Consider the following 25,762-nt stretch of genomic DNA (forward strand, 5'->3'; position numbering starts at 1 on the left):
TCTAGGACCAGGTTTATCACTAGACATTCTTTAGGACTACAGCAATTCAGAAAAGATACTCTCAAAAGACTACTTGCCTAGTAACAGCATCTCCACCAATGAACTGACGCCAATTCTGGCTTTGAGCCTCCAGAGCCAATGAACTCTGTTTCTAAGCAGCTTATGTGAACTTCTCCTTTTGCCAATAAAAGCTTCCCCTCACCCTCCCCTCTTCGGGTGCATCTGTTGCTTGCTATAGCTGTGCATCCTGGATTATAATCCTTTTGCTTACTCACAAATAAGATCATTAAATTAGGAGATATATTTCTCTGATGTCTTTTTTTTTTTTAGGCTGACACCTTAAGGTATCAGTTAAAATGTTAAGTGCTCCTGCCCTATTTCCCCCATCTCCATTCTTTCCCCAACATAATACCTTAATAGATACATATTATTCTGACATACTGTTTAACTTGCTTCTCATGATATATGATTTATTGTTTGCATTCTGCTCCCTTTTCCCACTAGAATGTGCACTTCGTAATTTTTGTTGGTTCTGATCCCTGATGTGTCCAAATACCTAGAAAAGTACTGATACATAATAGGTGCTCAATAAATATTTGTTGCCTGAATGATGAAATTTAGCAGGAGAAGGCATTAGGGGACTTTCACTAGGGCCAGCCTGGGGTGAAGCCCGGTTACTCTAACTTTAGACTCTCCATAGCTCCCCAGCCCCTACTGGTGATAATGGTTTAAGCTAAAATACTACAGTAAACACTAGCTTCTGTTTACTAGTTTCCACTATGTACCAGGCATTGGGATAAGTGCTGGGCACACACAGAGGGATAGGACCTTCTCTTCTCTCGAGGAACTCCCAGTCAAAAGGGAGCCAAAGGACAACACACTAGAGGATCACATACCCTTGGGCTTAGTGAATGTTTGTGATACAAAGCTAGGACATCTGGCCCAGCATGAGGCACTGGGGTAGAAATCTTCCTGGAAGAGGTGATGTCTGAGCTGTCCCTTTCCTACATTGGAAGAAAGACATGGCAAATACGAGTGTGGGTTGTGGGTAGGGAGAGAGGATGAGGAGAAATGAATGAAACTGAGACTATATCAAAGGCTGGGGCAGGAAAATTTGCTGTGATTCTCACCCTCACTTTCCTTATCTGAGCTGACCGAAGACATCCCCACAAATTCCTTTATCCACTCTCTGCCACCAAAACACACTCTCATTCACCTACCCAAGTAGATAAGGTCCTCTGCTCCTTTGAATTTCAAGGCAAAAAGACTCTTAGCAGGCCTTCTTTGGTTATCTGTTCTCACATCACTTGATGCCATCATCTGGAAATACCTGTAGGCTTGTGTCTAGATCAGTCTTGTTTCTATGAAAAGTCAGCCCTTGCACCTGTGGCTAGCACCAGGTGCCTGCCACCGCTGTATACCTGGAAAGGGGCATTGCTTCAGCTCTCATCTTCAGTCACTTGCCTTCTCCACTCCCAATTGCTCCTGATTCGTGCTCCCGGGGCCAACTATCGGTTCCTTTCTCTTCTAGATCATCCTGAGTAATTCCCCCAGGAGAGAGAGGATAGCTCAGAGCTGGATGGAATCTGAAAGGCATTCTTTTCCCAGTCTGAAACTCCATCTGCCTGACACTCTATGTGCCAAGTTTCCATATTCAATGCAAATTTACCAGCACATACATAGTTTTCCTGTTACTGGTTAAAAAGCGTTTTGACAGTCCCAGGGACACATTGCTTTCTTTCCAACCAAAACTGTAGAGACAAAGACACATTTCCACTGCAACTAAGTAATCCCGAAGTTTCTCCATAAGCCAAATTTGATTGAGCTAATACTGACCTTTCCACAGGCACAGCTTCCAAAGATATCTTTTTGCTGCAGGCAAAGTCCTGATGAGCATATTAGTCAAAGCTCCACCTCTTCAGTACCAGCACACCCACCCTCTCTTTTCTCTTCCTTTCAGGTTGAAGGAGAATGGGGAGTGTCTCTAAATTTCCACAGCTGATTTTTCTCCCCCCAGGAGGTCCTATTGTTCAGGCCTGGCCTGGGGAGCACGTGACACCCCACCCCACCCCCAGCAATGGATAAGCCTCAGGCTCAGAGTCCTGTATTTGATTTGATCAAGGCTATTCTGGCCATATGTTAAGAGCAATGTACCTTGGCAGGAAGCAAGCCAGGTTTAAGTCCTGGGCCACTGAATTGCCAACTGCGTGACCCAAGGCTCCTCTAAACCTGCAAAAATGGAAATAATAATAGTACCAAACTCAGAGGGTTGTCAAGAAAAGTAAATGAGATAATGCAAGTTGAGCACTTGGGATGGAGTGTCTGGTTTGAAGCAAAGGCTGGCAAAATGACCGTCTGATTATTGCTTTGGCCCCTGAAGCCTCACCATCAATTTGTTCTCTCATTCATCAGAACAGCCCTTTGCTTGGAAAACCATACTTATAAAAATATGAAGCATCGTAAATGATCATAAGGAAACTGACCGGGGGAAGGTAGCAATGATGGGAATCTCTAAGGATCTCTCCCAGGAGAATCTGCCTAGGGGTTTTAGTGGGCTGACCCTGGGGAGGCAGGTTGGAGAAAACTGTAAAGGAAAAGCCTGGTCTGCTACAAAATGACTCAGAACCTACTCAGACTAGAGAAGTCTCTGAAAAAAGGCCAGAAATCAACCTTCACTCCGGGAGATTCACCTTCCTGTTCATTCATCCATCCATCCATTCATTCATTCATTCATTCATCAAATGTTAAATGAGCTCCCTCCTACATGGCCAAGTACTGACGATAGAGCAGAGAACAAGATTCCTGTGCAGGAGCCCATATTCTATTGGTCTATTTAAGTTTCTTTGACTTTTAAGAATTGTATTCTTCACAACCACCTATACCACATAGTGAAACAAACAAACAAAATATTTTCTTCTTTTTCAACTTGTATTTTAGATTCAGTGGGTGCATGTGCAGGTTTGTTGCATGGGTATATTGTGTGATGCTGAGGTTTGGGGTATGAAAGATCCTATCACCCAGGGAGCAAGCAAACAAGCATAGCACCCGACAGGTAGTTTTTCAACCCTTGCCCCCTCCCTTCTCCACCCCCAGTAGTTCCCAGTGTCTGTTATTCCCATCTTTCTGTCTATGTATACCTAAGGTTTGGCTTCCACTTACAAGTGAGAACATGTGGTATTTGGTTTTCTGTTTCTGTGTTAATTCACCACTTAGGATAATGGCCTCCAGCTGCATCTGTGTTGTTGCAAAGGACATGATTTCATTCTTTTTTATGGCTGCATAGTAGTCCATGGTGTATATGTACCACATTTTCTTTATCCAATCCACCATTGATGGGCTCCTAGGTTGATTCCATGTCTTTGCCGTTGTGAACAGTGCTGTGATGAACATATGAATGCACGTGTCTTTTTGGTAGCAAGATTTATTTTATGCCTAGTAATAGGATTGCTGGGTTGAATGTTAATTCTAAGTTTTTTGGGAAATATTCAGCTTGCTTTCACAGTGACTGAACTAATTTGCACTACCACAAACAGTGTATAAGTGTTCCCTTTTCTCCACAGCCTCATCAGCATTTGTTATGTTTTGTTTTGTTTTTTTAAATAATAGCCATTATTAAAATGGTTGCTGCAAAACAGTAACTCATTGTGATTTTGCATTTCTCTAATGATTACTGATGTTGAGCACTTTTTCATATATGTGTTGGCCGCAGGTATGTCCTCTTTTGAGATGTTCTGTTCATGTCCTTTGCCCACTTTTTATTTTTTATTTTATGTTTCCATAGGTTATTGGGGTACAGGTAGCATTTGATTACATAAGTAAGTTCTTTGGTAGTGATTTGTGAGATTTTGGTGCACCCATCACCTGAGCAGTATATACTGCCCCCTATTTGTAATCTCTTATCCCTTGTCCTCCTCCCACCCTTCCCCCCAAGTCCCCAAAGTCCATGGTATGGTTCTTATGCCTTTGTGTCCTCATAGCTTAGCTCCCACATATCAGTGATAACAAACAACGTTTAGTTTTCCATTACTGAGATACTTCACTTAGAATAATAGTCTCCAATCTCATCCAGGTCCATGAAAATGTGTTAATTCATTCCTTTTTATGGCTGAGTACTATTCCATCATATATATGTATATCTCACAGTTTCCTTTTCCACTAGTTGATTTATAGGCATTTTGGTTGGTTCCACAATTTTGCAATTGAGAATTGTACTGCTGTAAATGTGTGTGCAAGTATCTTTTTCATATAATGACTTCTTTTCCTCTGGGTAGATACCTAGTAGTGGAATTGCTCGATCAAATGGTAGTTCTACTTTTAGTTCTTTAAGGAATCTCCACACTGTTTTCCATAGTGGCCATATAGTTTACATTCCCACCAGCAGTGTAGAAGTGTTCCCTGATCACTGCATCCACACCAACATCTACTGTTTTTTGGTTTTTTGATTATGGCCATTCTTGCAGGAGTAAGGTGGTATGGGTTTGATTTGCATTTCCCTGAGTGATGTTGAGCATTTTTTCATATGTTTGTTGACCTTTGCCCACTTTTTTTTTTTTTTTTTTTTGAGACGAACTCTCGCTCTGTTGCCCAAGCTGGAGTGCAGTGGTACAATCTCGGCTCACTGCAACCTCCATCTGCCAGGTTCAAGCAATTCTCCTGCATCAGCCTCCCAAGTAGCTGGGACTACAGGTGCGCACCACTATGCACAGCTAATTTTTGTATTTTTAGGAGAGACAGGGTTTCATTATGTTGGCCAGGCTGGTCTTGAACTCCTGACCTCATGATCCACCCGCCTTAGCCTCCCAAAGTACTGGAATTACAGGCGTGAGCCACCATGCCGGCCTCCTTTGCCCACTTTTTAATGGAGTTATTTGAAGGCATCGTACTACCTGACTTCCGACTATACTACAAGCCTGCAGTAACCAAAACAGCATGGTACTAGCACAAAAACAGTCACATAGACCAATGGAAAAGGATAGCAAACCCAAAATAAAGCTGCACACCTAACAACCATCTGATCTTTGACAGTCAACAATCACAAGCAATGGGGAAAAGGACTCCCTATTCAATAAATGGGATAACTAGCTATCCATATGTAGGAGAATGAAACTGGACCCCTACCTATCTCAATATATAAAAATTAACTTAAAATGGATTAAAGATTTAAATGTAAGACCTAAACCTAGGAAATACCATTCTGGACATTGGCCTTGGCAGAGACTTTATGACTAAGTCCCCCAACAAAACAAAAACAATTGCAAAAAAAAACAAAAGTTGACAAGTGGGACCCAATCAAACTGAAGTGCTTTTGCATAGCAAAAGAAACTATCAACAGAGTAAACAGACAACCTTGGAATAAGAGAAAATATTTGCAAACTAGGCATCCAGCAAAAGTCTAATATCCAGAATCCACAAGGCACTTAAATAATTCCCATGCAAAATCTTTTCTTGGTTCTTTTAGTGTACCCAAAGTGGTCTGGCTAACTCTTCATCCCTAAAAGAGAAAAGGAGGAAGGAAGGGAGGGAGGGAAGGAGGGAGGGAGGAAGGAAAGGAAGGAAAGAAGGGAGGAAGGAAGGAAGGAAGGAAACTTACTCTACATGAATAGTAAGGAAAATAGGAAAAAAAAAAAGAAGTTATAAGAAGCATGACACTAGTCACATTTTAGAAGTCCCTTTCTTTACCTGCAGAGCCAGCAAGCTTTCAGAGTTCCCAAGAAAACCACCTTTTAGTGTTTAAGTCCTTCCCTAGTCCTAGCTTTCCTTCACTCTCCCCTATCCAGGAAGGGCCCAGAGGAGAGCAGAAGGATAGATTTATGGCCAAATCACCAAGGTTGACATAAGGAGGGCATTTTCCCTTTAGAGTCCTGGTAATAGGGACTCAATCTCCCTGGACTGACTCTTTGTTAAATTAAAAAGGGTTAAGTTTAGCATTCCTAGTCTCTTGGACACTGCCAGAGAAGGTATTGACCATGACATTTTGGGCATGCTCTGAGGCTGTTAAGGCCCCATATTGGAATGATGTTTCTCTGAAGTCCTGGCCACAGCCAAGCATTTCTTCTAAACTGCTTGAGATGGCAGGATGCTTGAGACATCTGTTTCTTATTTTTATATGGACCCAGCCCAGAATCACAATCACCCAAGACCATAAAGAACCTGTGGCCATGATTTTGACAATGAGAACCATGGTTCATGAAACTCAGGCCTTCCATTTTTGGCTTCTTGACACTCAAGGTAGTTTTTCATCAAAAAGCCCTTCAAAAGAGAGACTGGTTTCCTTATTAGGAAGGAAAATCTATACTCTGCCAACTCCAGAAATGTTCTTTCAACATTGTTGGTTTACTCCATCTCACTGCCGCATTCATACTCACCCCATAGCAGGAAGCCCCAGCTTTGGAGCCCAGCCTGCGTCTGCATGCCCGCATGTCTTAGCTGCAGACACACGATGCCTTGAGCCTCCGTAAGTATGCTGGGTAGACAGAGCCCCTGACATGATTTGGACAATGCCATGTTGGCTTTTTATTTCGGCTTGCTCTGAATGACTCTCATATTTTGTGAATCAGACAGAATCCTGGCCCTGTCAATGGGTCTCAGCTTACCTGACCATCACCTTGGTCAAAGTATTGAGTCTTAGAAGGAACTAGTTCGCTCCCTCTCTCCATCGTCTCCAGCCTCAGACATTTAACACAGTGGCCTTTCTCTTTCTCCTTGGGGTTTCTACGTGTCCATAGGGGGCCAGCTGTGTTCCTTAAGGCATTCTGTGGTAAATGTTAGATTACTGCCTTTCTCCTGTTATGGGAATATTTTCCTTCCAAGAATATAACATTACCTAGTAATAAGGACAAGAACGAGAAATAGAAGGGGGAAGGAGAAGTAGGAGGAGGAAAAGGAGGAGGAGGAAGAAGAGAAGAAGGGGGCTTTATATGTATTTTTTAAATGTTCTGCTTGGAGATAATTACAGATAAGCACACAATTTTAAGAACTTATGCAGAGATCCCTGATACCCTCACCCAGTTTCCCCCAAAGGCAACATCTTATGTCACTATAGCACAACATTACAACCAGGAAATCAGTGATACAATCCATAGTCCTTACACAGGTGCCGTCAGTTTTACATGCACTCATTTGTGTGTGTGTGTGTGCATCTGTGTGTGCATTTAATTTGATGGAATTTTGTCACATGCATTGATTCATGTGGCCACCACCACAGTTAAGATACAGAATAGTTTCATCACAAGGTTCCTTTGCACTAACCTTTTACAGCTACACCCACCTGCCTCTCCCCTAATCTCACCTCTGACAACCACTAATCTGTTCTCCATCTCTATAATTTTGTCATTTTAAAAATGCAATATAAATGGAGTCATACAGTATGTAAACTTTTATGATTGGCTTTGTTCACTCAATAGAATTCTCTGGGGCCTCATCCAAGTGGCTGTGTATATCAGTAGTTGCTGAGTCCTATTCCATAATACAGCACTATGGTGTGTTTAGCCATTCATTGGTTGAAGGACATCTGAGCGGTTTCTAGATTTTAGCTATTGCAAATAAAGCTGCAATGAGCACTCATATACAGATTTTTGTGTGAACACTGTTTTCATTTCTCTGGGATAGATTCCCAAGAGTGCAATTGCTGGGTTGTATGGTAATCATATGTTTAGTCTTATAAGAAATGGCCAAATTCTTTTCTAGAATTGCCATACCATTTCACATTTCCACCAGCATATGAGTGATCCCATTACTCTACATCTTCATCAGCATTTGGCGTTGCCACTATCTTTTCAGTTTTATTTTTAGCCATTCTGATAGGTAGTTAGTGATATCTTACTTGCATTGCTTAGTGGCTCATGATATTAAACATTTTTTCAAGAACTTATTTGTCATCTGTATATTCTCTTCAGAGAAATGTATTTTCCCATTTTCTAATTTGATGCTTTTTTAGCATTGAGTTTGAAGACCTCCTTATATACTCTAGGAACCAGCACTTTGTCAAATATGTGCTTTACAAACATTTTCTCCCCATCTGCACTCTTCTCTTCACCTTCACCAGGTCTTTCACTGAGTGAGAGTTTTTCATTTTGATGAGGTTCAGTTTACCAATTTTCCCTTTTATGGATTGTGCCTGTGGGATTCGGCCTAAGAACTTTTCATCTAATCCTAGGTCCAGAATATTTTCTCCTTTTTTTTTCCTAAAATTTTTATAAGTTTACATTTAATATTTAAGTCCATGATTCATTTTGAGTTAATTTTTCAGGTGTGAAGTATCAGCTGGTTCATATTTTTTGCCTAGGAGTATTCCTAGTATATACCTAAGGAATGTAACCTTTAAAAATATACCTAGTATTTAGATATATTTTATGGATGATAATCATAATAACCATTCCAAAAGGATGCTGTAAGAATGATAACCTTTAAAAATATACTAGGTATATTAAACTAATATGATATTATATTGTATTATTATGTTATATTAGTATAATATTATACTAATATACTAGGTATATTTTTAAAGGTTATAATTCTTATAGCAATGTTTTGGAATGGTTATTATGATTATCATCTATTTTACAGAGGGAGAAACCCAGAAAGATTTGATAATGTGACCAAGGTTAAACAAATGCTAAGTGATAGAAAGAAGCCAGGGTTTAAATGCGGGTCTGACTGACTGACTCACTCCCACATTTAAACCCTGCTCCTATTGCCTCATTCAATCCCTTTCACTCTGGGAGTCCTGCTTCCTGAACAGATGTTCCACTTTCCTGCATACATTCCTTTATCCTGACCAACCTCAGTACACAAGCTACCAGAGGCTGGGGCCTGCCAGAACCTGTCCAGGGTTCTCCGTGACATGTTTGCAGGGTGGAGAACAGGGGCAGACTGGGAAACTTCCCTATATGCAAATAGCTTGTCATTCCGGTTTGGGGAAAGGCTCACATCAGATTTCAGCATCTTCTAAAGTATTGCAGAGCTCCTGTACCAGCTCACTTGTCTGGGAGGAGCAGGCTAAAAATCTTAGGTTCCCCAAAGACAATCACACATACACACAAAATTCATTTAATAACTCCAAATCCAGAACACTTCCATCTTCAATCTGCCCAAACAAAATGCACTGATAGAGGTTAGTTGGAAGGACTCAGAGCATTTTGGGGTAAAACTTCTATAGCTAGAACCTGTTCCTTGCCCCTTCTGGTGGGTGGGGGTCATAGTTGGACTATAACCACTTCATTATCCATTCCCATTTGTAGGTAGATATGGGTAAAGGTAGAGTTTCCCTCCCAACCCCCCAGCTCTCTCCCCTCCACACACTGGCTGCTGACTTCCCAACCAGGCAGGACCTAGGGACTTCTGCACTCAGACCACTGGAAAGAAACCAGCAGCCTCTGAGTTGACTTTACTCTTTTGCAAATCCCTATACCTCACCCCGCTTTTAATGAGAGATCCAGGAGTTCTTTGCCTCTGTGACCTTATACTCAGAAAGGGTCCCTCCACTTACAACTTCTCCCAGAGCTTATCCAAAGACTACTAGGCCTTTGCCCTAGCCCATGTTAGACAGCTGTAAGGAGCAGGACAAGCCCAGTCAAACGATCCAGTCCCTCTGGGTCAATGAATGTATCTATTTTGACTGACTCCTCAGAAGCCTCAGGGGTGCTTGAACCCACAGCAGAGAGTTTCAACAGGTGGGTCAGCAGTAATACGCCCTGACCCTGCAGTTCCTCCACCTCCACCCCTGTGAGAAATTCAGAGGTATTTTGTTCGGGATCCTGGCAACATGCCTTAAGCCCTGGGTGTCCCCTCTTCTAGGAATGATGCTTTCTTCAATATTCCTGTGACAGTCTCTGCAGGCAGACAATGGCAGCTTCTGGTTACTTCCTCTCCCTGGAGAGCCACTTCAGGTATAACTGGATCAAGGGGAACTGCTGAAATGACTCAGGCCATTCACCCTTGGTATTTCCTCCAGGAGCTGAGATAGGTCTCGCTGAATGTCAAAGATCGGGCCTCAGTCAAACTTCCGCAGAGCTGGGTGGCTGGTCACCTTCCCAGTCTCCATATTCACCCTCCCAGTAGAAGGTATGAAACATCCTCTTGACCTCCTGGTCTCCCTGATGACAATGTCCTTTATCACCTTCCAAACTTCTCTGGCAGAGGCTTTAAACTTGGGCAGGCAGGGCTACTCCAGAGACAATGGGTTCTGTTATGCCCTTCCTTGCTCCAGCCAAAGCAAGCTGGGGGCCTCCCTCTGACATATGTTTGGGGGTTATGTCCTGCTCCTGATGCAGTTTCCATCATCTCCACCCTCTTCCAGGGAGCATGACTTTCTCTCTTTCTTTTTTGTATTCATAAAAGGCTACTCCCTGATCCTCCCCTGGCCAACCATTTCCATAGAAACTAAGAGACTTGAGTTTGAATATCAACTACCACTTACTAGCTATGTGTCCATTGATTACTTATTGTCTTGAAGCCAGTTTCCTCATCTGTGAATAGAAGATGTTGACCTCATAACATTGTTGCAAGATAAACAGGATAATATATGTAAAGCAATGCAGTAACTGAAATAGTCACTGATCCTGAAACAAAGTGAATGTTCAATTAGTAGTGGCTATCACTAGTTTCTATGACAACTGTCTCCAGGCCCAATCTTTGATCCTTAATCTGCTTGCCAGAATTCATCCTGGAAGTTGCAGGTAAGTTGTTACAGAGGGAGCAAGTTCTCCAGCTTCCACAGGGAGTCTCTGTTTGCCTATCATGCCTACACTGTTCCCTGGGAGTCTGGTGGGCTTGTGGCATGGACAAGGGGCTCTGCAGGTTTGGGCTGAAGGCAAGGCACTTCCTTGTCTGGTAGGTAGGCTCCTCAAACCTAACAGTGATCACTCTGAGGGCTCCTTGTGGACTTACCCAGCTGTAGGCAAATAGTGGCTGACTCTGCACTCCGTGGCCACAGTTCCTCCAGGTATGCCTGTCTCTGGGCAATGGCCCACTTGGTCAGTGCCCCTGAGGAGACCCGTCTGTTCAAGCACTTGTCATTTTCCCTGCTCTGAGGGTCTCCAAGGTGAGAGGGCAATCCCATGGACCCAGGACCCAGGGGAACCTCCAGGCTCAGCACTGGTCAGGCTCCAGCTAGAGCCTCCTCTCATCCCTGGCAACAAACTGCCCCTAGTAACTGCGCCAAGGAGGCCACCTTCCCCGTGGCCACCCCGAGGCTGGGGTCCATCCCTCTGAGGTTGGATAGAGCGCAGCCCAGGAAGGGAGTCCCCTGCAGACAGGAGCCCAGCCTCTCCCGCAACTCTGTCCCTGCTGACCCCTCCTTGGTAACCTATAGCACACCAAGGCTGGCTAACAAACAAACAAACAAAACCCCAACAAGAACAAAGGAAACATGAAACCAGTCAGACCAACAGATTCAGACCAGAAAATCCCCATTAAAATTGTTTGAGCCCTATACTTGCTGGATAGGGGCAGGGGTCCAGGCCTGAATCCTTCATAAACCATAAAACCTTGAATGCACTGAAGGAATGCATAAACCGATTTCACTTAGCGCTGGGCCTAAATAAACTGGATCCAACTTCTCAGGCTGGACTTCTTCCAGCTTCGGGACACCTTCTCCCAGCATCCCTCCCTAGGGGGAACTGGGGAAAATCAAAGGCTGATACAGGGGAAATGCGAGGGCTTCGGAGGGACATACCCTCTTCCCCAGGCCCAGGTCGCTCCATCCCTGCTGGGGCCTCAGGGCTCATGTCTGGGATTTCCCCACCTTTGCGGGGCAGGAGCGGCTCCTCTTGGGCGGGGAAGGAGGCAGGGCCGGCTCGTCTCCCCATTCCCCTCTACCGGACCCGAGGAGCAGGAAGCGGCGGCTCCTTCGGCCACCCAGGCAGCAGCCACATAGGGGAGTGCGCGGCGCGGGGACAGGAAGAGAGGGGCAATGGCTGCCGACCCCACCGAGCTGCGTCTGGGCAGCCTCCCCGTCTTCACCCGCGACGACTTCGAGGGCGACTGGCGCCTAGTGGCCAGCGGCGGCTCCAGCCAGGTGTTCCAGGCGCGGCACAGGCGCTGGCGGACGGAGTACGCCATCAAGTGCGCCCCCTGCCTTCCGCCCGACGCCGCCAGGTACTGCCAGACGCGCCCTCCCCTTTCTCGGAGGAGAAACTGAGGCCCGGCAAGCTTTGGGCCCAGGGAGCTTGCGAGGAAGGAGTGGGCTGAGTTTGGGGCTGAGGACTGTCCCCCGCGGTATTTCTGAATTCCACCCAGTAGCCTGAGCCTCCCAGGCACACCCATACCTGTCTCCCTAACCAAAATAGAGTTGGCACATAATACCTGTTTGTAGACTCAACAGAGGTCAAAGGCAAGCGGGAACTACCTACCAAAGACGCCTTTATCCCATCTGACCTTCCGAACTTGTCCTGCCTGCTTCCATCCTTCTCTCCAGCGCCTTCTTCCCCCGGTGTCCTGTGGCAATAACTGCTCTTGACCGCTCTCTGCCATCCTCCTACCCACCCCAGCTCTCAGGGCAGGGCTGAGCATCCTGGGAGGCTGTGGCACTTTGCTCAGATCTGCAGGGAATCATGTTCTCTCTTCCCACGGTGGCGGGAGGGAGGAGGCCCCTCCCAATCAGTGCAGGCTGAGGAGGTCGGGGGATGGAGACTGCCCGGCCTGATGGCCTGTCCAGGCCCTTGGAGGGTCAAGTCTGGAGTTCTCTCATCTCTGTTTTTGTTTTTGTCCCTTGCTGTCATGCGCACTACAGCGACGCCTTGACATGCCCCTATTTTTCTCTTCCTACCTCTTTCCTACCGTTTCCATTATTCTCTGTCTTCCCACTGATTTGGAATCCAGTCTCATTCCCACTGGAGTTGCATATACTAGCTGTGTGCTTGCACCTTGCAGCCATGAAGAAGACACTCGGGATGTTAAACCTGAGCATGATAACCATGTCCTCCTCCCAAGGCTCTGGGACATCAATTAGAGAGTCCGGGGCGGGGGTCTCTCTGACTGGCATCTGGCTTGGATGCTATCTGTGGTTCTCCAGGATTACCATGCAAACTCTTAAGACACAGCCTCAGGTGCCACACACTCAGTTCCCAGGCCTTCCCCCACCTTATGAGGAGAGGAAAAATAAGATCGCCTAAGGCCCACTCACCTTCCTCCCTCAACATCTGCCTGTTGGTTTTGGAGGAGGGTCAGATTATGCTAGGATTTGTCTAAATCATTTATAGCCTTTTGAATATAGAACGAAAGGAAACAGATGGCAGTAACATGATTACACTGTGAGACATTGATGCTAACTCCTGCCACTTTCCCTTCCCAAGTTCTGGGAATTCCCTGGGTGGAGGGGGTAAGATAATTAATGGTAATTAAGACTTAGTATGTATGGATTACTATACTAGGAGCTTTACGTGCATTACTTTACTAGATCCTCTTTCCAGCTATTCATTCATTCATCCACTTGACAAATGCTTACTGCTCTTCTACTATGTGTCAGGCACTGTTCTACACCCTAGGATTAACGATGAATGCAACAGATCTGTCCTTTCTCTCCGGGAGATTGCAGCCTAGGGGGAGGAAGACATTAACCAGATAACCCCACATGTAAATGTAAATGTGCTACTGTGAGAAGCTTAAGAAGGGGAGATTTGTGGTTCTAGGAGAGCTCATTAATAGAAAGTTTGACTGAGATCAGAAAAGGCTTCCTTGAAGAAGTTACACTACAGCTGAAATGTGAAGAATGAGTATAAGTTAAGTAGGTGAGGAGGAGAAAGTTTTCCAAGAACAGACAACAGAGTGTGCAAAGAATCTGTGGCAAGAGGGGCATGGTAAGTACAAAGATGGGAAAAGGCCATGATGGCTGGAGTTGGGAGAGTAAAAAAGCAGTGGAAAACCACTGAGCATTTACAACCAGGTAGCGGTGGTGACAATGGGAGGGATTAATCAGAATTGCAGTATGGAGAATGCATTGGGAGGGGTAGAGTGGATTCTGGTCAAGTTAGGAGATTGTTATCTTCATTCTGATGAGAGATGGATAATAGGGGCTAGAGTGGAGTGTTGGTAGTGGAGATAGGAAAGGAATGGGTCAAGCCACATTTAGAAGGTAAAAATCCACCCGACTTCATGCTGGATTAGTCATGGGGAGGATCACAATGAGGAAGAGGGGTATTAAAGCTAACTTGATGTCTGGCTTGCCCAAAGGAATGGAGGATCCACTAAAATGTCCACTCCATGAGAGTGTCTGTTTTGGTCACAGCTCTGTCTCCTATGCCTGGCACAGAGTTGGTGTTCAATAAATATTTATTGAATGGCAGTGTTGACAATTAATGGAGAGACTATGAAAAGAGGCCTAGACTTGGAGAGGAAGATCATGAGTTCAGCTTTGTACCTGTTGAGTTTCAGATGCCTTTAAACAGCCAAGAAGAGTTGTCATGGACATCAGAGTAAAGATTGGTGCTAACAATATTAAAACTTGGGAGTCATTTGTTATAAGTGGTCATTAAAACTAGGGCATCAGGCTGGGCCTGGTGGCTCACGCTTGTAATCCCAGCACTTTGAGAGGCCAAGGCTGGTGGATCACCTGAGGTCAGGCAAGACCAGCCTGACCAATATGGTGAAACTCCATCTCTACTAAAAATACATAAATTAGCTGGGCGTGGTGGTGGGCACCTGTAGTCCCAGCTACTCAGGAGGTTGAGATAGGAGAATTGCTTGAACCCAGGAGGCAGAGGTTGCAGTGAGCCAAGATCATGCCATTGCACTCCAGCCTGGGCAACAAAAGTGAGACTTGGTCTCAAAAAAAAAAAAAAAAAACAAAACAAAGCAAAAAAAAAGGCATGGAGGAGATGCATTCATTCCAAGCACTACGTGAAAAAAACAAAGTCCTTGCCCTCATGAAGCTTATAGTCTAAAGGAGGAAGACAAAATAAATAGCAAATGAATAATAAACTTTTTAGCTATAGCACTCATGACCACCTGACAGTTCTTGATTAAAATATCTAAGAAGGGTTGAGAAGTCTGATTTTCCAAGAAATGGGTTGGTCTAAAAATATTAATGCCAGGGCCCTCTGTGTATGGGGAATATAAGAGTTGGAATGGGGTTGCTTTTTTATGTAGACTTCTCTGTGAAATCTATACTAATTAGGTACCATTTGAGTAGAGATTTGAAGGAAATGAAGGGGTAATCCATGTGGCTCTGTTAGGGAGGAGTGTTCTAGGCAGAGAGAACAACAGGTGCAAAGGTCCTGAGGTGGGACCACACTGGGCATGGTGGAGGAACAGTGGGAAGCCCATGTGCCAGGGGCACAATGAGAGGAGGGTGATTAGGAAAGGAGGTCAGCAAGCTATGCCTGGCATTGGGGACAAATCTTGTAGGACTTTCTCGGCCATGAAAGAACTTTGGCTTTTACTGTGAATGAGAAGAGCCATTGGAGAAGGGCAGTGACATGTTGTGACTTAGATTTTAAAATATGACTTTGGCTGCTGGGTTGAGAATAGATTGTGGAGAGGAAGCGGGAGAAACAGAGTCCAATTAGGAGGCTTGGGCTGAGATGCACCTTGGGGGAGAGGTGGTGAGAAGTGGTCAGCTTGTTGCTCGACAGTATTTTGAAGGTGGTGCTGGCAGGATTTGCGAAGACTTGGCTGTGGGAAGTGAGAGGAAGAAAGGAGTCGAAGATGACACCAGGGTCCTATTCTGAGGACTAGAAGGACAGAGGCCCCATTCACTGAAATGATGAAAACTAAAGGAAGAGCAGGTTTCAGGGGAAAATCAGGAGGTTAGCTTCAGACGCATTTGATATTGAATATCCAATTGGAGATGTTGAGGTTGACTAGAGAAAGATTATAGAGGGAGAAGAGCAGAGAAGAAGGGCTTGGACTAAGCCCCATGGTCAAGTAACAGGATATGAGCCTGCAAAGAAAACAGAGAGGAAGTGACCAGACAGGTAGGAGAAAAGCAGGAGAATGTTGACACGTGGCTCAAGTAACGAAGTTTCAAGAAAAAGAGTCAGAGATCTGAACTATACACTGAGAACTGAAAATTATTGGTTAGATATAGCAACATAGAGGCTGTTGGTGACCTTAGCCACAGGTGTTCAGGAGAGTGCAGGTACCAGAAACTAGACAAAAGTGGGTGCAGCAAGATGATGAAGAGGAGAGACAGCAGTAAATGCTCTCAAGACTTCTGGGTAGGAAGCTATGAAAGAACTGTGCAAGGCAGTTACAATTATTCCCAGTTTTTAGTTTAGAAACTGAGGCCCAGAGGATTCACTTGCCCAAGGTCATACAGATAATAACGGGTGAAACTGGGATTTGAAATCAGGGCAGTGTGATTCCCACATCCCATGCTTTTTTCCATGCCATGGCAGATGTCATTGGTTCCTGTGAACCCAAGAGGATGAGAGAAGACAGATTAAAAATATCACAGAGGTGGAGAAGGGATCTCTGGCACAAGTGAACAAGAATAGGAGAAACCTACACTAGCCAACATGTCCAGATGCCAGGAAGAGCATGTGGTTTTTCCTGAAGGTTGGGGCTCTCCAGCTGGCTTCCCAGGGAGACCCCAGGAGCACATTGCCAGCAGTCTCTGACTACAGCACCATCACAGTTTTGCAAATACTGTGCTCTCAAATATGTCATTTCTCCTTAATCCCCATCCCTGCAATCCCAAAATAATCTATAACAATTTTCATATTTACTGTTCTGTGGGCACATACAGTGAAATGAGCAACAGGGTTTGCAAATGCTTATTTTGTAAGGCCTTCCCTTAAGTTTCGACTTCTGTTCCAATTCAACAAAGATGTATTGTGCAATGCATGGCAATGCACTTTGGGAATTATAGAGATGAATAATTACAGTTCATCCATAAAATGGAATAGTGTGCAGCCACTAAAGATCATGCTTTGGAAGAACAGCAGTGTGGGGAAGTGCTCGTGCTCCACATACTATGAGATCCAAAAGGAGAGAGCAGAAAGAAGGAGGGAAAGGGAGGGAGAAAGGGAAAGAGATATCTTGAAGGTGGATAGTAAAAGGATATACTAAAATATCAACAGAGGCTAGCTCTGGAAGGTTGCATCCCTGGTAACTTATTTTTCTTTTATATAGCTCTCTATATTCCCTATGTTTCCTACAAGGTATATGTATTACTTCCATAATTTAAATGGTAATAAATGATGTTTTGAAGCAGAAACATGAGGCATCATGTTGGTCCTCTGGGGGCTCAAAATCTACTAGGGGAGATAAACATAGAAAAGAGCAACTAGAATAAACGGCAAACTGTGATACCTGCTTTTTTGTGGCCACCTTTGCAGAATGGACTGGCTCCTAAACCTGCAAACTCCTTTACTTCCTGCCTTGTTGCTGCTGTACTGAAATCTAAGCGGCCTGCTAAGTATCGCTTCATGTCTCTCTTTCCTCTTCCACTACCTTGCAAGCTCCTGAGGCTTCTGTGGGTCCCCACAGTCTGGCATCATGGCTAGTTTATGTGTTCAGCTGGTTGCTGTAGTAATGAATGGGTCACCCCCTTCCATATCTTGCTCCCCCTCTCCATAGCTCTGATGTGAATTACCTCATTGAAGAAGCTGCCAAAATGGAGAAGATCAAGTTTCAGCACATCGTGTCCATCTACGGGGTGTGCAAGCAGCCCCTGGGTATTGTGATGGAGTTTATGGCCAACGGCTCCCTGGAGAAGGTGCTGTCCGCCCACAGCCTCTGCTGGAAGCTCAGGTTCCGCATCATCCATGAGACCAGCTTGGCCATGAACTTCCTGCACAGCATTAAGCCGCCTCTGCTCCACCTGGACCTCAAGCCGGGCAACATCCTCCTGGACAGCAACATGCATGTCAAAGTAAGGGCTCTGGTCAATCCTCCGCTCCCTTTCACTTGAGGGTTGCCTCCAGGTGAGCAGAATTATCCACCTGCCTGACCGGCCTGTCAAGGGTTTTAAGCAGTTCCCTTCATGGACAAATTCTAAAGGCAGGGATCACACTGCAACAGAGATGGCTAAGCAGTGAAATTTGGGGCATAAGGCTGGGTATCAGGATGCCTATAATAACCCTCTTTGGACTCAGTTTCCCATTTCTAAATTGGATAGAATAATCTCTTATTTCCCCGCACTTTCTTTTATTTGGATGGAGACGTGTGTAAATGAGACAATCCCTAAGAAAGGTTGTAATGGACATTCTTTCACTTCCTAAAACTCTTTTTTGCCCCAGGACCTTTGCAGCTTCTGTTTCCCCACTCCCCTCTATTTACCTAGCGAAGGTCTACTCACTATTCAGCTTAACCATCACCTCCTCAGGGAGCTCTTCCCTGATCTACTCCAGTAGGTCTCCATTATATGCCTTCACTGTACCTCTGATTCTCCATATTACTAACCCCAACATAGGTATATAATCATTAGTGAAACACTTTCATTAATGACTGGACCCCTATTTGAATAAGTATTTACGAGGATATGGAGTGTGTGTGTTGGCAGGGGGTGTCTCATTTTTCTTATCTGCTGCCCAGTCCTTGGTCCACAGCCTTCCTGGCCCTCAATGCATGGCCAACTTGACAAGTGAATGACTCAGTGGATGGGAGCAAAGGGAAGATAAATGTCCATGGTGTGTTTCAGGGCCCCCGGAGGTGCAATGAATAGCTCACCGAAGGTGGCAACTTCATTCATAGTCTCTGGATAATAACACCTACCACATCCTAACTACATGCCAGGCACTGTTTAAGTGCTTTTTGCATGGCACCTCATTTATTGCTCACAATAGCACTGTGAGTTAAATGGTCATATTACTTCTACTTTACAGGTGAAGAAACTGAGGCTCTGAGAAGATAAGTAATTTGGCCAAGACCATCCAGATAGTAAGTGGTAGTGCTAGGAGGGAGTGTCATAGAAAACCACTACTCTACCCTGGAACAGGCAGATAGCAGGAGGGGTGAGAAGCCATAGCCGTTTTCTGGTCATGAGGCTCTATCACAGCTTTATCTCTGCCCCTGCCTTCTCCCAGATTTCAGACTTCGGCCTGTCCAAGTGGATGGAACAGTCCACCCGGATGCAGTACATCGAGAGGTCAGCTCTGCGGGGCATGCTCAGCTACATCCCCCCTGAGATGTTCCTGGAGAGTAACAAGGCCCCAGGACCTAAATATGATGTGTACAGGTGAGAAGGAGGCCTGGCGTGATGACACACACCCAGCAGGCAGTTTGCTGCCACCACCCTGCCTGGCCTCTATGGCCCAAAGGGCAGGGCAGTGCGGGCATGAGGTCTGGCCCAAGGCGGAGGACTCTGGCTGGAGAGGCGGAGGGCTGGGGAGTACTTTGGCCGGTAAGGCTTGCCTGGGACTGTGTGAACTGTAGCCCCCCGACCATGCCACCCCGGGCTGGGGTGATCTTGGATGTTCAACTAAGTCATTCAGAAAGGGTTCTCTACATCCACAGCTTTGCAATTGTCATCTGGGAGCTACTCACTCAGAAGAAACCATACTCAGGTAAGCAGGCGGCTGTGGCTCTGTGTTGGGGGCAGGAGGACCCCTGGGATGGGCTCCTGGAAGGGGCTGTGGGAGGACTGAGGGTTGGGGGGGGGCAAGTTGCAGGTTTGTGTGGAACTGTATTCTCTTCAGGGATTCCTCTCCTCACCCTCCTTCCTTCCTGCCTCTATTTCTAGAGCTCACGTCACAGCTAAAGGAAAGGAAAGGTCAGCCCAGCCCCCAGCCCATGCTTGGTGGCTCTAACTTCCTTGCTTCTAAAGTGCCCTTTCTGCCTTCTCACACCCCTGCCCCCTGCCACCTAGATGCCAGGTAAAGAGACTGCAGGAAACTTGGGCAACCTTGCAACCTTGAGAGTCAGAGCCTTTACCTAGGCCTGCCCATCAGCTGCCTGTCCTGCTGCCTTTGGACAGCACAGACCTGCAATGTGGGGTCACGTCTAGTCTTGACCTGGGAGGTGGCTGGAGCCAGACCAGAGAGACTTGGCTGCTCAACACAGAACCTCAAGTTGGTTGAAAGTCTAGCTGTTTACTCACCAAGCATTTGTGGAGCCCCCACTGCGTGCATGCCCTGTCGGGATCCTCAGAGCCCCCGCCTTCCTCCCCAGCTCCCCTCCAGCCCTACCTCTCAGCACCCACATAGCCTGAGCCTCCCTTTGCAGGGTTCAACATGATGATGATTATTATCCAAGTGGCGGCAGGCATGCGGCCCTCCCTACAGCCTGTCTCTGACCAATGGCCAAGCGAGGCCCAGCAGATGGTGGACCTGATGAAACGCTGCTGGGACCAGGACCCCAAGAAGAGGCCATGCTTTCTAGGTGCTTATCCAGTGCCCCCTACCCAGGGACTGGGAGCTGGGTGGGGCCGGGAGGGGAGATGACTGGGCACTCCTGGGAGCTATGCAGAGAGACACTTTCGGTACTATGGCCTAGAAGGACTTTTTTTTTTTTTTTTCAGAGACACGGTCTCTGTGGTCCAGGCTGGAGTGTGGTGGTGTGATCATACTTCACCATAAGCTCAAACTCCTGGGCTCAAGATATCCTCCCGCCTCAGCCTCCTGAGTAGCCAGAACAACAAGCACACCACCATGCCTGGCTAATTTTTAGATTTTTTTTAAGAGATGGGGGTCTCGCTATGTTATTCAGGCTGTTCTCAAACTCCTGGCCTCAAGTGATCCTCCAGCCTCATCCTCCCAAAGTGCTGGGATTACAGGTGTGAACCACTGTACCTGGCCTAGAAGGACTTTTTGAGGCAGGATCTGCTTCACCGGGCTAGGAAGGCAGCACTGGGAGCCAGGAGTAGCTGAGGATGGGGTCTGGGCTCTGTGTGTGTTAATGCATGTCCCTGTGGAAGTGGAGTAGAAAACCCTCGGTGCCAAAAGGCAGAAGCCACAGCATCTGGGCCTGGCCCTGTCACCAAGCTCTCCAGCCAGCCTTGAGTCCTTTCAGAGCTACTGTTTCCTCATTTGTAAAATGTTTCGAGGCCATGAGATCACAGGCTGGGGATGGCCCATGAGCTCATCCAGTCCTTTGGGGACTGTGAAAATGCACCTGTGTGTAAGTGTGAGCATCTTAGAGATTGCCTGAACTTGCCCCCTCATTCTGTGGGAAAGGACCCTGATAACTCAGAGGGTCAGTGACTTGCTGAAGGTGCCCCACCATGACCCAGGTTTCCTGCCTTCTCGTGCATGTATATGAACATATGTGAGCCCGGGAATGGATTTTGGGAGACAGGAATGTTAGGGTGTCTAAAACAGGGAGGGTACTGTAGGCCAGCCCGTTGCTTCCTTTCCTGTCTTTCTCCCACTCATGGAGCAGACATTACCATCGAGACAGACATACTGCTGTCACGGCTGCAGAGTTGTGTGGCAGTCCCAGAGAGCGAGGCCCTGGCCAGGAAGGTGTCCTGCAAGCTGTCGCTGCGCCAGCCCCGGGAGGTGAGTGTGTGGGCTGGGCAGTCCTTATGGTCATGCTAAGCTGGAGCCCGCTGTGTGGACTGTTGTGATCTCTGGCCAGACACTGAGCACTCATGCACAGCCCAGCTTGGGGCCACCTCCATCCAGAGGGGACACATTTCCCTAATTTGCATGAAGGTGCTCCAAGGGATAGTGGTGGCTAGAGCACAGGGCCCCTGGGAAGGATATACCTTCTCTCTCATGTTTGGGACCAAACTGACTCCTGTCCTGCAGAGGAAGGCCCGGCTCTCCCAAGCTTTCATGCTGTGGGTGTCAACATCATCCCCCTGCTCTTCTGTCCCTATTCTTAACACGGGAACCAGCCATGAGTTAACATGGGGCTCCCCCAGCTGAACTTACAGATCCACCCTGAAGTTCACATGGCCCAAGGGGAAGGCAAGGCCCTGAGCTGCCTCTTTCTGGAGGGTTTCTCCAGCTCAGTGTTTTCCTCTAGACAGCTGGGGATAGTCATGGCAAAGGATAAAGGTTTCCCAGGATAGGGTGGGATGTGAGTCCTGACAGTGACCGGGAAGGTTGGAGAGAGGGAAGGAGGGGAGGAGGGCACAGGCTAGAACTGCGCCACTGATCTCCACCCTGCCTGCTGGTTATGCCTCCCCAGGTTAATGAGGACATCAGCCAGGAACTCATGGACAGTGGTGAGTCTGGGTGCCACGGGTGGGACCAGAGAACTCACAGCAGAGAAAATGGAGTCAAACCACACCCTTTCCCCATCCCCCTGGCCTCCCCCTCATCCCCAGGCCTATCACACATCCAGGGTTTAGGTGCCCTTTTCCAGCACCCAGCTGCATGTTCAGAAAGCACATGCCCTCAGGGAGCCTGGCTGCCTCCCTTTCAAGTCTGTGTCCTTGCAAGACGGAATTTTCCCTTTCCTGACCTGAAAGGTGGAGCATTGGTTCTCAAGGCTGGCTGCATGTTAGAATTGCTCGGGAAATTTAAAAAAAAAAAAAAAAAAAAAGCTTTGCCTTGGGCACACCCTAGACAAATTAAACCAGAATCTGTGAGGGTTAGGCCTGGGTAGTGATCATTTTTGTCATTTTAATTCTCATACTCCACTGGGTAGAGCAGAAGGATGTTGATTCTTAAGACCTCAGAGGGGAGTTTAGATCATAGAACTCCAACCACAAGTTTATTTCCAACTTAGAATTGCTTACTTCCCCTCAGGTCCTCCACTGAAAGTTTTTACCTATATAATTTGTCCTTCCAATGGTAGAATGAACTGATCATTGTTTGTCCCCTCTTTGCTGATCCAGATATGGAAGCTCAAAGAGGCAGTGAATTGGCTAAGGTCGGGGGATGCTGAGGAGTGAAATCAGGATTTGCACTCGGGCCTCCTGAGCCCACTGCTCTTTCTGCCTCACCTGTGAGGAAAGGACTGCAGGACTCAGCTCTCCAGGACAACCGAGCCTGAACTTGAATAGTAGCATTTATGGCTGTGTAGAGAGCCATGCTTAGGAAAGGCATTGCCCTTACTGCTCTAGCCTCTGTTCCTGGATGGTACTTCCAAGAGGCAGGGGGATGGCCATGATGACCTCTGGACAGGTCACAGGTCTTTTTTTTCAACCCCATCTTTCTCCCAGCAGACTCAGGAAACTACCTGAAGCGGGCCCTTCAGCTCTCCGACCGTGAGAATTTGGTCCCGAGAGATGAGGAACTGTGTATCTATGAGAACAAGGTCACCCCCCTCCACTTCCTGGTGGCCCAGGGCAGTGTGGAGCAGGTGAGGTTGCTGCTGGCCCACGAGGTAGACGTGGACTGCCAGACGGCCTCTGGATACACGCCCCTCCTGATCGCCGCCCAGGACCAGCAACCCGACCTCTGTGCCCTGCTTTTGGCACATGGTGCCGATGCCAACTGAGTGGATGAGGATGGCTGGGCCCCACTGCACTTTGCAGCCCAGAATGGGGATGACCGCACTGCGCGCCTGCTCCTGGACCACAGGGCCTGTGTGGACGCCCAGGAACGTGAAGGGTGGACCCCTCTTCACCTGGCTGCACAGAATAACTTTGAGAATGTGGCACGGCTTCTGGTCTCCCGTCAGGCTGACCCCAACCTGCATGAGGCTGAGGGCAAGACCCCCTCCATGTGGCCGCCTACTTTGGCCATGTTAGCCTGGTCAAGCTGCTGACCAGCCAGGGGGCTGAGTTGGATGCTCAGCAGAGAAACCTGAGAACACCACTGCACCTGGCAGTAGAGCGGGGCAAAGTGAGGGCCATCCAACACCTGCTGAAGAGTGGAGCGGTCCCTGATGCCCTTGACCAGAGCGGCTACGGCCCACTGCACACTGCAGCTGCCAGGGGCAAATACCTGATCTGCAAGATGCTGCTCAGGTACGGAGCCAGCCTTGAGCTGCCCACCCACCAGGGCTGGACACCCCTGCATCTAGCAGCCTACAAGGGCCACCTGGAGATCATCCATCTGCTGGCAGAGAGCCACGCAAACATGGGTGCTCTTGGAGCTATGAACTGGACTCCCCTGCACCTAGCTGCACGCCACAGGGAGGAGGCGGTGGTGTCAGCACTGCTGCAGTGTGGGGCTGACCCCAATGCTGCAGAGCAGTCAGGCTGGACACCCCTCCACCTGGCGGTCCAGAGGGGCACCTTCCTGAGTGTCATCAACCTCCTGGAACATCACGCAAATGTCCACGCCCGCAACAAGGTGGGCTGGACACCCGCCCACCTGGCCGCCCTCAAGGGCAATGCAGCCATCCTCAAAGTGCTGGTCAAGGCAGGCGCCCAGCTGGACGTCCAGGATGGAGTGAGCTGCACATCCCTGCAACTGGCCGTCCGCAGCCGAAAGCAGGGCATCATGTCCTTCCTAGAGGGCAAGGAGCTGTCAGTGGCCACTCTGGGTGGTTCTAAGCCAGGAGCTGAGATGGAAATTCAGACAACTTGGCCAGGCGTGGTGGCTCACGTCTGTAATCCCAGCACTTTGGGAGGCTGAGGCAGGCAGATCACCTGAGATCAAGAGTTTGAGGCCAGCCTGGCCAACATGGCGAAACCCTGTCTCTGCTAAAAATACAAAATTTAGCTGGGTATGGTGGCACGTGCCTGTAATCCCAACTACTAGGGAGGCTGAGGCAGGAGAATTCCTTGAACCCAGGAGGCAGAGGTTGCAGTGAGCCGAGATCACACCACTGCACTCCAGCCTGGGCAACAGAGCGAGACTCCATATAAAAAAGAAAGAAAGAAATTTAGACTACTTGGGGCCTCTTGCCTGGAGGGAGTAGGAATTGGTGAAAGTGCAGCTGGGCTTCTGGCAGGGCATCTTCCCTGTCTGCAGTCTTCACCTGCCCCTTCCACCTTGAGAGGAGACAGGAACCTGGGTGATGGGGGCATGGGGAGAGGTATCACTGTGGCTGTAGCTGAGGAAGGGGCTCTGGCTTGGAGAGCTGCCTTCAACACATCCTCCAGTCACTTCCAACAGACCCCAGGCCTCCTCCTCCTCCTTTATGGGGATGCAAGCGCCCCAAATGAATACCCTCTCCAATCCAAGACACCTACCACCTTTTGCCACTCGCTTCTGAGTTCACAGGGGCCCTTGCATCCTAGCAGACCCTCTCTGGAGATGGAGGGAGGCACAGCGGTGAGGGAAGCAGGATCCTCCCATCTCACGTCTTGGTCTCTTGGCTCCTTACCTCAGGCTGGGGCGGGAGAGCCAGACACATGTGCTTTGCTCAAGGGGCAGAAGCTAAAAGTTCAAAGGAGGTTTCTGCTCACTATTTAAAGTCCCAGCCAGCCATCTGTTGCCACACTGACCACACCTGTCCAGTGCCCCTGGTCCCAATGCCTGGGTCTCCCTCATGGCATTTTGAGGATATAGGAAGGGTGCACTCCAACTGTGGATAAGTCACCCTATGTGAGATGTGAGGTACCTGGTCCCCAGCACCACCCTTCACCCTTCATCGTGTCCAGTTTTACAGCCAGATTTCAAACTCTGAAGTCAAGAAAGCTGAGGCTCTGAGTCTCCTGTTTAGAGATGGATTGGCCTGTGGAACCAAGTTGCATATAGAGGCCAGCAGCGTTAGTATGGTGTGCTTGTGTGTGTATGCGATTTGTCTAATGTAGGGTATATGTGTGTGCATATGTGTGTGTGAGTTCACATAAAGACAGGAGGCAGAGGCAGCAGAGGGTGTTGGAGGGGGTGATGATGGTGAGGGGTGGGTTATCTGGACTCAGTATGGAGCTTGCAGGGCTCACTTTTGTGACCACACCCAGGCCACCCATCAGCTGTCCTGTCCTGTCCTGCTGGTTGTGGCTGGAGCTGTTCACACTAACTTTATGTGACCAGGGCCCTAGTTCAGCTTCTAGGAGAGCAGCCAACAATTTGGAGGGAGTATGGACAGGATG

General features: G+C 47.6%; 1 protein-coding gene across 1 annotated transcript; it reads left to right on the forward strand.

The window, feature by feature from the left end:
* Positions 1-11,492: 11,492 nt before the first annotated feature.
* ANKK1 (ankyrin repeat and kinase domain containing 1) lies at positions 11,493-25,319 on the forward strand. The gene is given in 9 exon segments (XM_034933706.3): positions 11,493-12,096; positions 17,518-17,812; positions 18,966-19,117; positions 19,396-19,445; positions 20,104-20,259; positions 21,259-21,377; positions 22,015-22,051; positions 22,997-23,491; positions 23,494-25,319. Coding segments are annotated over 9 exon segments (2,352 nt in total). The 5' UTR covers positions 11,493-11,911; the 3' UTR covers positions 24,357-25,319.
* Positions 25,320-25,762: the final 443 nt, after the last annotated feature.

The sequence above is a fragment of the Pan paniscus genome, chromosome 9, assembly GCF_029289425.2.
Source record: "Pan paniscus chromosome 9, NHGRI_mPanPan1-v2.0_pri, whole genome shotgun sequence".
NCBI lineage: Eukaryota > Metazoa > Chordata > Mammalia > Primates > Hominidae > Pan > Pan paniscus.